The sequence below is a fragment of the Amphiura filiformis genome, chromosome 2 (assembly GCF_039555335.1).
Source record: "Amphiura filiformis chromosome 2, Afil_fr2py, whole genome shotgun sequence".
Classification (NCBI taxonomy): Eukaryota; Metazoa; Echinodermata; class Ophiuroidea; order Amphilepidida; family Amphiuridae; genus Amphiura; species Amphiura filiformis.
In genome coordinates, this window is record NC_092629.1 from 59,440,440 (window position 1) to 59,454,127 (window position 13,688).

General features: G+C 36.7%; 1 protein-coding gene across 1 annotated transcript; it reads right to left on the minus strand.

Annotated features, from left to right (window-relative positions):
• Positions 1-434: 434 nt before the first annotated feature.
• LOC140141791 (uncharacterized) lies at positions 435-13,296 on the minus strand. The gene is made up of 6 exons (XM_072163658.1): positions 13,285-13,296; positions 9,331-9,501; positions 9,041-9,080; positions 8,609-8,745; positions 7,491-7,613; positions 435-6,881 (listed from the first exon to the last, which is right to left on the minus strand). The coding sequence occupies exons 1-6, from the start codon at positions 13,294-13,296 to the stop codon at positions 6,675-6,677; spliced, it is 690 nt and encodes a 229-aa protein (XP_072019759.1). The 3' UTR covers positions 435-6,674.
• Positions 13,297-13,688: the final 392 nt, after the last annotated feature.

Below are 13,688 nucleotides of genomic sequence, written 5' to 3' on the forward strand. Positions count from 1 at the left end.
TTAAATGGGCTATAGATCAGCATTGCTATCATACATTGTTCTTCACATGTTTTGATTTTTCTTCGCCAAGATTTAAAAGTACAATGGCACAGTGAAGCAAGATTAGTCACTGGGCAATTCTATTCGAAATCCATACTCCCCCTGTGGAAGTTTTAAGAAAAGTCTTCAGGGGAGATGAGTGAATTTCAAATGATATGAAGTTACAACTTGTAGACTACAAAAAGCTGATGTTGTACTGCCTGCCCAATAAGTTACTGTATAAGTGGTAGTTTTCGCGAGGGTTTTATTTTTGCGAATTTTGTGATTAGAGCTCCAACCGTGAAAATTACACCTCACGAATATATGCAATAATGAATTACAAGTATAGGGAAGGACTGGACAATAGCGAAAATTTGTCTCTCACTGCAAATTGCAAAAATAACTGCACACGAAAATTACCACTTATACAGTACCACATACTATACTTTGATCAGCTCGTAATCGCCGGGAATTATTAGGCTTTTATCGCTACGGCGAAAAGTAGATCCACGTTAAGAGTGATATAGTTGATCTGCCTGGTCTATATTTTGTGTATTAAAGAAAGTAGATGAAGTACATAACTTCCATAAGTAATTTGTAATACGTCTGGTGAAATGTCATAAGACAATTCTCCAAATAAAATATATTGAAATTAATCCGCAATGCTATAAGGTTTGCCGATTACGAGCTGATCAAACTGTAGCACACCATTTAATTTGCTAATAAACTACATTAGGGCCTATTGATACTAGCCAATAATATACGCAAACTATACATAATAGTAATACATAGATGATCCAAAAAAGGCAATGACCTTTTGACACATAATCAAAATTGTTTATTATGGTTTATATTAAAATTCTTGTTTTTTTAAAGATGTTATAAATAAAACAAGCACATTTTTTTCATAAATAAGGGGACCCTAAATTTGCATATGCATAATTAGGCACATTCTCGTTATGATTATCACAAGAAGCTTTAAGGATTATATGGGTGATTATAAAAACTTTTAACGCACCTTTTATTAAAAATTAAATTAAATTCCATTTGATCAATTTCTAAACAAGAATTTTAATGCATATTTTTTAACTCGTAATGTATCATTTATCAAAAGGCCATTTCCCATCAGCGGATCATCTGTTCTGAACACTAATATCACTTAAATAGTCAAATATATGTATGATTAAGTGTAATCCTCTATATATGTACAAAGGTAAAAAAACACCAATGCAGGTATAAAATGAAGGACTTAAGGGCGACTGTTTTTCTGTTTAGTGGTAGAACTATACTTTCGTACATAAGGGAGAAAATCCAGTTTGACCCTCTATATACACACCTATGCAAGGGCTTACGCCGATTTCATACTTTCTGTCGCTTGCTGCTGAGCAGCGTGACGCTTATCATGCCGCTTGCACTTTTTCTGCAAGCGGAGCGGCACGAAAGCCAATGTTGTCACTCAGCACCGTTCTGTGCTCCTTCAACAAAAATTTTATCCTTTTCTCATATATGTCAGAGCGGCACTGCTCCTGAGTTGATTTGAATTCAACTCCTAGCGATCTGCTGCTTTGGGCAAAGCGGTGGAGTGATCTATATATCGGCTTGCCGCTGATCACCGCTAGTGTTTCTGGTGGGACTTTGCAGTGAAGAAAAATAAAATCATCGTCAGAGCAGCAAGCGGTAGACAAAGTATGAAACCAGCATTAGCCTGGGACCCACCCATCCATCTTATAAAATGGGCGATGGCAAATTTTGACAACCTGAAAAATGTCTAGGCTGTACATAAACCCATCCATCCAATAAAATCCCACAAGAGATTAATTTATAGTAGATTTTCTTTCAAAAGTTTACTTGAAATCATCTTAAAGCCTCTATAATGTCTACAAGTCAATTTCTGATGAATAGCCAACGGGTCTGTGGACAGGCAGTTTTTGGATCCTGGCTAACCCCTGCACCAATGGGCTAGTCCAGTTGAAATCCATACACCCCCTATGGAAGACATGATCTTAATCTCCCACACAAGGAGTGTGAATTTCAAATGAGGTTGAACCTGAATTAGTGACTCCATTTGAAATCTACACTCTACAGAAATCTACACTCCCTGAGTTTAAGGTCATGTCTTCCATAGGGGTGTATGGATTTCAGCTGGAATAGCACAATTTTCCAAACATTTTCTATGCATGTTAAGATCCAGGCCAAACTCATGATCTATTCTTATTACATATTCTTCATAATTATCAGATACAATAAATCAACCTTTTAATTGATAAACAAAAGCAGTCTCTATAAATTGCCTTGAAGCCACCCTTTTTCTTCATAGTAGGTCTGTCTGTTTTCTGAAGGGAATGATTATTAAGGTTTGATTAAATTTGCTGTATGGGAACTACCAATCAATCAATCAATCAATCAATCAATCAATCAATCAATCAATCAATCAATCAACCAACCAACAAATCAACTGCAAATGAACCCCAGTCATATATTTGATGTCATCTAGTTAGCTAGTACAATTAGGAATATATTAATTACTGGGTCATGTTAGTATATAGTTGTCAACTATTTGCTGACAAAACTGGCAACACTGTAGGCAAGATCACATGGTTTACAATCAACAACATATCATACATAATTTACACAGGGTTGCCAACCTGCGATTTTGGTAGCCAAATTGGGCTACAAGATTTTGCCTGTGACTTTTGAACATTTCCTGTCCCATGTAAACCAATGGTTAAGAAAAAAATTGGGTGACTTCTTAACATTGGCACACACACTGTGACTTTCGGTAGTTTCCTGTCCAATAGAAACCAATGGTTTAAGTGAAAAATTGGGCGACTTTGGATGATTTGACCCGTGATTTGGGCTAAATGTTTTTGGCAACCCTGAATTTGCACAATCTTATATTCTTGACATCATTTATATATACATTTCATTATTTACTTTCAGGTTGCCATAGAAACCAAACCACAATGGTGTACTATACAGGATAATAATGTAGCAATGAACGAGAATCAAATCTTTTGACCGATAGGTTCATCATGTGAGTGCAATAACTGCCTTTGTTTATTCAAAATTTGTAGCACTGTTAAGGTCAGGGTAATGGGAGCACCATCAAATACCCGGTGACCAATCTCAAAAGCCTATGCCTCATGAGATACACATTTCTCATGTGTGAGGATTTCTCTGCAAATGCAAAATACAGCTAAAGGCAGCAATTGCACATCGTCACTGGGCGGGAAAAATATATGTACTTTTGGCCCTTGAACATGGATAAAGCCTTGTAAGTGTAGACTTTTTATTGAAGAGGTTGCTTCATCTATGTTCAAGGGCAAAAAGAACATGAGGTTTTCCCCATCCAGTGACGACATATGAATTTCTTGAGCTGTTGTTTTCCTGTGTGAATGCACGGGATATCCTTAACTTAACCAGAATGTATGTTCTATACATAATCAATTTTGCTATACAGGTTGCCAAGAGCTTCTGAATTTGCTTCTATAGCTAAGAACAGACTCAAATTGCAATGTTGTGTACCGTAACTGACCTAATAATAGTATAAACGGCAAAGCAAGATTGCCATCTCTGAGTAAAACTTGATTAGCTAAGCTTCAAAATGGTTCATTTGTGTTCAATTGTGCGATACCATAAGAATACAGTGTCATAATGAAAGCTTTACATACATGCTTTCTTCTCATGTACATATTAGTGCCTTATGTAGAATGTATGTATATTCAAATCCACACTTATAATATTAAACAAAATCCTCTTTAGATCAGGAAATTTTTCAGTCACAGATTAAACTGATCTGTTTCTATGACAACATTAACCACACAAATAAAATATAATTTATCTACATCATCTAAGCATTACTAATATATTCCAGATTTTAAAATTCTGCCACTTTTGTAATCCAAGTCCCTGACGACTGCTCAGTGCCAGAAATGGGTAAGAGCAATAGCTGCCCTGTGAACATTTGACAATTTACATATATTGCACTCATCTACACATGGCAGCTATTGCACTTACCCACTTCTGGCACTGAGCACTAACTGTCACTGATTAATAGTGCACAATTTATTTTCTGCAAGGAGCGTGATACCATATATGTGAATTCTAGACATAGATTCGATCTCCATTCAAATAGAGATGAGGGTGCCTGCTATCTAAGTCACATTTTCTTCTTGCTGTCAGTCGTACACTATTTAGAGACCCAAACTATTGCATTGGAAAGAGTTAACTCTATATGTGTCTGATTCACTGATTTAGCAAACCATAAGTTGTTATAATCATGTGGGCACTATTGACTTTCTAACAGAGCCCCTGATTGGTTAACTGCATGATATAATCATCTGATTAACCAATCAAAACATAACTCTTAGATCTCTCACCAATTTTAAGCTTAATCCCTTCAGCCCTACTGACTATACTTACCATATCTCTGATTGGCTCAATACATAATAGTAACCAATCAATATAGTTCTTAGAGGCCAAAAAGTAGTGACAATGAACACCTTCACCAAGGATTATCACAGACATGAACTATAAAATTTGTATCAATGATTTGGTTTTAACTTTTAAAAAAATTATAAATTTCTACGTACATGATTGTATAATGCAAATAAAAAATGAGTTATTACCTCTAGCAGAGAAGATGAGAATATTCTCATCTTCTCTGCCTCTAGCTATCAAGCACAATAAATACAAAAACAAATCATTTTCAAGAACAAAATAACTGATCTTTTCAGCCAAACGTAAAATGGTATTAAAGTTTAGAATTTCATACTTTACAAATTTCTTTGATATTAATAAATCAATAAGAGTATATGATTATGAGTGCTTACATTTATAAGCATATTTTATGTTACTTGAATTACTTCCAGTCATTATTCTTCCAATTGGGCCATTCCAGTTGGAATCCTTGCACCCCCTATGGAAGACATGACCTTAATCTTCCACACAGGGGTTGTGAAAATAATGTGGTTAACTGAATGGGCAACTCCATTTGAAGTCTTCCCTGGTGGGCAGCCCTCGAATTAAGGATCTGAAGGGGCACGGCAACCTTTTTAGGGCAAGTTGACAATTGCCGTGGATTTTCACTGAAAAGGTAAGGCAGCACGGCAGTTTGTAATATTTCAAGAGGGCATGATGGCAACTGTTGAAAATTTGAGAAGGGCACCAAGGCAATTTCTCAAAAGTGAAGAAAACACACACAAACAGTCTGATAGATGACTTTATAATGAAAGGGCAGGGCTGGGGCACCGACGGCAACTTCATTAGAGGGCACGGCAAGTGACTGCCTTGGGTAAAGGACATATTTTGAGGGCATTACGGCAGTGGGGATGGGCACCCACAGCAAAATGCCGTGGGTTAATTCGAGGGCTGCTGGTGGGAGATTAATAGGTGAATGTGTTCCATACAGGGGTGTATGGATTTCATCTGGAATAGTTCAACGTGGTAACAATCATGACCATGTGATCCGCAGTGAATAATATTAGGTCTGAGATTACAACACATCAAATTGATTTGAACAGAACTAGATCGCAGACCTGTAACTACCTAGTGTAAAGATCAGGCTATTCCAGTAGAAATCCATACAAGACATGACCTTAATCTTCCACACAGGGGGTGTGAATGTCAAATGGGGTTACCTGAAACAGTGAATGGGTGATCCCATGCGAAAGCTACACCCCCTGTGTGGGAGATTAAGGTCATGTCTTAAGGGGTGTATTGATTTCACCTGGAATAGCCCAATTTACCCCTCCTGCAAGACACCAGTGCCTTATAGTACATTCCAATCTTGGGTACAACAAAATATATTACTCTATAAAATGATGTCAAACTTGAAGCTAACACAGTTTTATGGTGGTCATTGAACTATGGCGTGAGAAGTGAGGCTGCACGGATTATACTATTTTAGTGAGAGGGGTATCCACAGGCAGTAAATGAGTATAAATACGTGTACAGCTAGGATAATTACAGCTCCTTAAACAAGACTGCATTTCACCGTTTCTTGCATATTTCAAAGGCAGCAACTGCTTACATTCAATATTAATGTGTAGCCTCCCTGCTATTTATTCAGACCCAGTTTCACTTCTTCTTTGAAGACCCCTACCCATAGCACAACATTCCATTGGATTGCCATTGATAATGCAATTGAGTGGATGAGAGATGTATGTGTTATTGCACTTTGATTAAATTGATAAATTGATTTGATGGCATGTCTTTGTGTTCAGGTAAGACACACCAAAGAGATACCACTGTTTGTTGTCCCTTTCTTTACGATCTATGCTTTAATATTCTGTGTGCTAACCATATTCAACAAAAGTGATATTTTCTCAAAATATCAAGAACTATCTAAGAACCACTGAACCAATACTAGGCTTGTTTGTACTCATTTTAATGTATTTTTCATGCTAATTCCAAATATGGTCATGAAAATTTACATTTTGAATTTTAAAACAAAATTTGAAACTTGTCGTCTGCAGTCGACAGCTGTGTGGAGAGTGTTAAGTCACCAATGAAATATCCTGAACAGTGAACATTCTTGTCTTGTTTAAAGGAAAACAGTTAGTCCCAGCAGGTGTTTACAAGCTGTTTTATATAAAGGATCCACCTGCTGGTTGTTAATGTGAAGCAAATCCCAAACCTAATCATGTGAATCCATTTTAAGGGTATGGGTATGGCGGTGGTGGCTCCACTGTCCCTTCATTAGATGTAACAACCGTTGATTGGTGGGTTGTTGTGGTTGTTGTTGTGGCTGTTGTACTGCCACCACCAAAGCGTACGCTGTTAATACCTCCCATTCCTTGAAAGTCACGGACGTTGAAGAAAAGACTAACGCCATAGAGAATACACAATACCCAGCCTGCAATCTATGGTACAGGCTGTGTATTATGCATTCTGTGTACACCAACAGGATGCATAATACACAGCCTGTAATCTATGGTGAAAAATAAAAATGGAGACAATAACCTTGACCCCAATTCGTGTACACCCTATAGGACTATCCCCAGTGTAAAGAATACTAGCCTGCAAAATAAAGTAACAGACCAAACAAAACACTCTATGAAAAATAGACTGATTCTGATAAAACAAAGAAAACAAGTTTTGATCTTTATCAGCTCGTCGTCTCAAAATAGTTCACTTTTAAAAATGGAAAATACCCCATGCAAAATGTTTTCACTTTTGAATCAAGATTTTGGTATCAGAAGGTGGCTCATATTTTTCCCATTACCCGGTAAAATGTAACGCCCAAGATAAGTTTTGTTGAGATCCTATGAACAAAAACATGGTGATTTGTGGTAACCAAAACTGGAAGTATGTACAATAAGGGACATCTTTATACACGTTTTTGCTTCTCAAATGAAAATCGCTGCAGCAATACAACTCAAACTTTGGAAACATATTATTTTAATGAAGGGCTTCAATGTAAGATAGAAACAGAATTCAGACCATGCCCTTCTAAATCATGGGATACTTACTGCTCCAAAATCCAGTTTTCCATCTCCGCCCAATAAACATGTCCACCGCTTACCAGCTGCTACACTGACCACAATGGCTGCAATCAAGTGTAGGAAACACCAAATAGCATTGTTGATCAATTCCTGAAAGTCAATCAATCAGTGAAATCAATCAATTAATACAGTACAGCACGAATGAGTCGTAAATGTCCTAAATTGTATTCTGAGTTACAGTGTAAAATGTGCACAAAGGTCGTATTCATCTGTACCGCTAGCTGGCGCGATATCTATCTCATTTTGATAGTCAAACACCAATCAATAATCATATTGTTGAAGAGGATAATAAGCTTCTACCTTAGATGGCTATAGAATTTTTAATAGCTCTGGTCTTTGTTTGCTTTGGCTAAATCCTGTTCAAGTGGTGGGTTACCTGGCATTGTATTTTGTATAGGTATGTATAACCAACAATTAACAATGAGAGAACTTTCTTGAACCTCGTTGACTTGGGGATGATTTGAAATGACCGCCAATTATGACTGTTTGATATTTATTGCCAGCAATGTGGAAAAAGAGACACGTGTAGAAACGAAAAAAGCTACCATTTTGTTGAAGGAGCAAAGTTCAACAAACCATAACCCCGCTTCTGGATATCGTTTGAAGTCCAATAATATACCATTTTAAAGTTTATGATGTAGATTTTCTAAACATGAAATAAAACAAAATTGACCGGGGGAGGAATTTATGGTTCATTCGCCATGTACGGTCACATATACTACATATACACTACCGTAAATGCCCAATTAATGACAGTTACTTTACCCTGCCCTCCCAGCATGATAAGCTTACCAATAGAGCCTACATTTGTATCCGACACCCCTAACACACACCCCACACCTGCCGAAATACCCAATTGCTGAGTTACTTTACGCTGCACTTCCAGTACAAATATAATGTAGAACATGATGGTGAGCACCCACCCTAAGCTACACCCTAAACACTTCCAGTAAATACCCAATTGATGAGTCACTTTACGCTGCACACCCAGTACAAATATAATGTGAACACCCAATATATATGATACACAACAAGCAGCGGCAGCGCCCAGCCGACACCCCTAAACCACACCCCTATACACTTACCGTAAATACCCAATTGATGACAGTCACTTTACGCTGCACACCCAGTACAAATATAATGTAGAATATGACTGTGAAGACCCAGCATGATATGCCAACAAACAACGCCCAGACGACACCACCAAACCACACCCTATACACTTACCGTAAATACCCAATTGATGACAGTCACTTTACGCTGCACACCCAGTACAAATATAATGTAGAATATGACAGTGAAGACCCAACATGATACGCCAACAAACAGCGCCCAGCCGACACCACCAAACCACACCCTATACACTTACCGTAAATACTAGTACCCAATTGATGACAGTCACTTTACGCTGCACACCCAGTACAAATATAATGTAGAATATGACAGTGAAGACCCAACATGATATGCCAACAAACAACGCCCAGACAACACCACCAAACCACACCCTATACACTTACCGTACATTGTAAATACCCAATTGATGACAGTCACTTTACGCTGCACACCCAGTACAAATATAATGAGAATATAACAGTGAAGACCCAGCATGATACGCCAACAAACAGCGCCCAGCCGACACCACCAAACCACACCCTATACACTTACCGTAAATACCCAATTGATGACAGTCACTTTACGCTGCACACCCAGTACAAATATAATGTAGAATATGACAGTGAAGACCCAGCATGATACGCCAACAAACAACGCCCAGCCGACACCACCAAACCACACCCTATACACTTACCGTAAATACCCAATTGATGACAGTCACTTTACGCTGCACACCCAGTACAAATATAATGTAGAATATGACAGTGAAGACCCAGCATGATACGCCAACAAACAGTGCCCAGCCTACACCGCCAAACACACACTCGTAGCTGATAAGAACCACCCAGTATAAGAATCCAACTACCTATAGGGAGACGAGACAGGAAAAAATGCAAAATGAGTAAAATAACAGAGAAAGTGATTTCAATGAGGTAGAACCCAAGGAGTACTGACTCCGCTATGATTGCGTTGTCGCTCATGGAGGCCAAATAGCAGGGCTGAAGATGTAATTGCATTATTTTGCGATGTAATTTGCATATTTTGCCTCCAAATGCTTTATTTGACATTTGGGGAAATAATTATAATTTTTTTTGCTATTTTTTATATTTTGTTCCTGGATTTTGAGGTGCGTTTTTGAAGCCTCCAAAATTATGTATTGCTAGCAGCCCTAGAAAATAGTGTAACACCGGATAATTTTGTTAAAATCTCAGTTAAAAAAAAAAAAAACCCCACCTGAATTCATTACATTGAGGATGAGCATTGCTTTTTCATACATGTGGTGTGAAACCTTAATCAGTCTGAAGTCGGACATATTCAATTTCCTGTTTCGAGGATTGTAAACAGTATTTGCAAAGCTACATTTTGTAGAAACCCTGTCGAATTTGGACATCCAGATCAAAAGATATGAGCAGTTGTAAAAAGAGTTTCCAAAACAGTAGAAAACAAAAGGAAATACTTCCTTTGTTTTGTTTGACTATATCTCAAAATCAATATTTCCGACTAATTTTGCTTGATCACATCACAAATGGAATAGAAACAGGAACTTACCCTGCTGCTTTCAGGGATAATTAGACAAGTTATGCTTTCAGGGAATATTAGACAAGTTATGCTTTCAGGGATAATTAGACAAGTTATGCTTTCAGGGATAATTAGACAAGTTATGCTTTCACGGATAATTAGACAAGTTATGCTTTCAGGGATTATTAGACAAGTTATGCTTTCAGGGATAATTAGACAAGTTATGCTTTCAGGGATAATTAGACAAGTTATGCTTTCAGGGATAATTAGACAAGTTATGCTTTCAGGATAATTAGACAAGTTATGCTTTCAGGGATAATTAGACAAGTTATGCTTTCAGGGATAATTAGACAAGTTATGCTTTCAGGGATAATTAGACAAGTTATGCTTTCAGGGATAATTAGACAAGTTATGCTTTCAGGATAATTAGACAAGTTATGCTTTCAGGGATAATTAGACAAGTTATGCTTTCAGGGATAATTAGACAAGTTATGCTTTCAGGGATAATTAGACAAGTTATGCTTTCAGGGATAATTAGACAAGTTATGCTTTCAGGGATTATTAGACAAGTTATGCTTTCAGGGATAATTAGACAAGTTATGCTTTCAGGGATAATTAGACAAGTTATGCTTTCAGGGATAATTAGACAAGTTATGCTTTCAGGGATAATTAGACAAGTTATGCTTTCAGGGATAATTAGACAAGTTATGCTTTCAGGGATAATTAGACAAGTTATGCTTTCAGGGATAATTAGACAAGTTATGCTTTCAGGGATAATTAGACAAGTTATGCTTTCAGGGATAATTAGACAAGTTATGCTTTCAGGGATAATTAGACAAGTTATGCTTTCAGGGATTATTAGACAAGTTATGCTTTCAGGGATAATTAGACAAGTTATGCTTTCAGGGATAATTAGACAAGTTATGCTTTCAGGGATAATTAGACAAGTTATGCTTTCAGGGATAATTAGACAAGTTATGCTTTCAGGGATAATTAGACAAGTTATGCTTTCAGGGATAATTAGACAAGTTATGCTTTCAGGGATAATTAGACAAGTTACGCTTTCAGGGATAATTAGACAAGTATTTTTTTTAAGTAGACTACCCTAGCTTTCAATTACAATATAATGTGTGCATTATTCTCATGAAATTCAATTTTACCCAGTATAATTGTTAATTGGGCGATTGTTTTTTATTTCGTTTATTTTTTTTATGTATACATCAAATATTGTGTGACTGTACCTTTTATCGCTTAAATTTTACTGTACCGTAATTAAAATTGCAGTAAATTTAAGCTTTTAATTTTATAATAAACCCGGGGATCCCCACTTTGAGTTCACCAATTGACTCACCAAAAATGGTTTTAAACGCTTAATTTTACACACACAAAAATTATAAAAAAGCATGATTTTAGCCCTAAATTTCAAATATTTTTGGGTGAAGTTTACCAAAATAAGGTCCTAGATATTTGTATAGTTTTTAAAAATGAATTTAAAAAAAATTGTTACATTGTCCGAAGAAATTTGGGTAAAAAAATGTTTCCTTTGTGTTGGATTTACTCCCAAAACTTTTTTACCCAAATTTGACCTCACACAGATGGATTCATAAAGTATGTATACTTTTACATACTTTAGAACAACAATTTAGCAGTTATGAGGCAAAAAAGTTTCCATAATTCCAGGGTTAAGACCGGGGGCACTCAACTTAAATTTTGGTAGGGGGTGAATGCGTGAGCGCCAAACTTTGGGAACTAAGAACTGATTTTTGGGCAAAATAGGGGCTTGAAGAACTGAAATTGGGGCCAAATTATAGGCTGTTGAGCTAAAAATGTCTAAATTATTTCCAAATTTGAGCTTAAAGAGCTACAATTGTCAGTATTCGAGGCTCAAAGAACTGGAGCAGATCCAAATGTGGGGCTTAAGGAACTGCCGGAGAGCCTGAAAAAGGGACCCTTGACCTCCGCACATACCCGTACCACCTTAACATGTGAGTGCCCCCGGGTTAAGACCAGCCTTTATGCTGTGATAATATCATGCTTTACAGTGATGTATTACAATAATATATTCATGACCAGATCTGGTCCAATCAGGCTATAAAGTCAGCAATAATGAAACTGAGCTAGGCAAAAAGTGATGAGAAAAAACAATAACAAACATAGAAAATGGACATAACTTTGTAAACAAGTACTCAAGAGACGGGGATTCAACATCAGTAAGTGTACAGTGTAGGTATTAAGCAAGTAAGTAATGGTAGTAACTCAATTTTCAAAATTTCGGACTTTAGCCTGAGTGGATCAGATCACATATGAAAGATGATGACTTCATCTTATATAACCTTGTTATAAAAGAAGACCTGGATTTCATTGGAGCCATTTTCTCTGGGTGGGAAGGCTCTACACTAATACAGCTCTATATCTTCAAGCAAGATTAGCCTAATAGCTTTCAACATCTTTAACCTTGTTATAAAAGAAGACCTGGATATCATTGGAGCCATTTTCTCTGGGTGGGAAGGCTCTACACTGATACAGCTCTATCTGAAAGCAATATTAGCCCTTAGCTTTTAAAAACATGAAATATGAGAAATTATCAATTATCTAATTTGTAACTGCCCCGTCTGCCACGGGCTGTAATGTCAGCATCTTCACCTTTGTGATTAAATATTGAACAGGCAAATTCTCATCAAAATATGTGTAAAAGATACTTTGATATAAATTGTTTGATTGAAAGGAAGTAGAAAATCAAAATGGGTTGGGAAATTCTTTGTTTTCTATTGTTTATTCATCAATCATGTGATTTGAATGGTGATTTTTATCAATCAACCTTATGTGCTAAATTTGCAAATTCCCTATATTTGTTATAAAATGGAAAAAATAAAAGAACAAAGCCATTTTGAAAAACCTGTGAAATTTACATCTCTTGAAACTAAAGGTATAAAAAATAAGCCCTTCTGTAAAAATATACCCCCTCTATGCTGAAATACCTTCTTTCATCATCATTTTTCCCCAGGGCTCCAAATTTGGTGTGAATCAAACTTGATTCTCAAGCCTCACCTTGGGAGATTATGGCATGTAGAAAAGCATGATTTTAGGCAAATCAATTTTGATTTGTGAGAATCAATTTTCTGATTCTCACCAAATCAGCCATGGCTTTCTATTTTTAAAGGTCTACATCCCAAGTGGTCATGTGGTGATGAGGTTAACCAATGGACCTTGATCATGGTCTTAAAGCAAAACTTTTAAAAATAAACATGAAACTCTACTGCGGCACACAGATGGGTCTTAATCAGTTTGAGTTAGCCTAATGAGGCTATTATAAAGTATCACTCAAGTTTCAATCCTGTTTTCACTCATTAGTACTTTTGAAAGGTGAACTGTACAGGTAAAAGTAATAGAGCAATATCCATGAATCCCCCAAATTTCAATTGATTTTGACATTTAATTTGCATTGTTATGCTTCATAGGTTACTGAGGTGTAACTCATGCCCCCTATGAAAGCCCAAAAGTACAAAGATATGCACACAACCCGACACAAAACTA

Excerpts from the sequence above, each read along its gene's own strand:
- LOC140141791 (XM_072163658.1), bottom strand. Across the intron at positions 7,614-8,608 it reads TCATCAATTGGGTATTTACG|GAATTGATCAACAATGCTAT; the intron begins GTAAGTGTATAG and ends ATTGACTTTCAG. Across the intron at positions 6,882-7,490 it reads GAAAACTGGATTTTGGAGCA|ATTGCAGGCTGGGTATTGTG; the intron begins GTAAGTATCCCA and ends CCTGTACCATAG.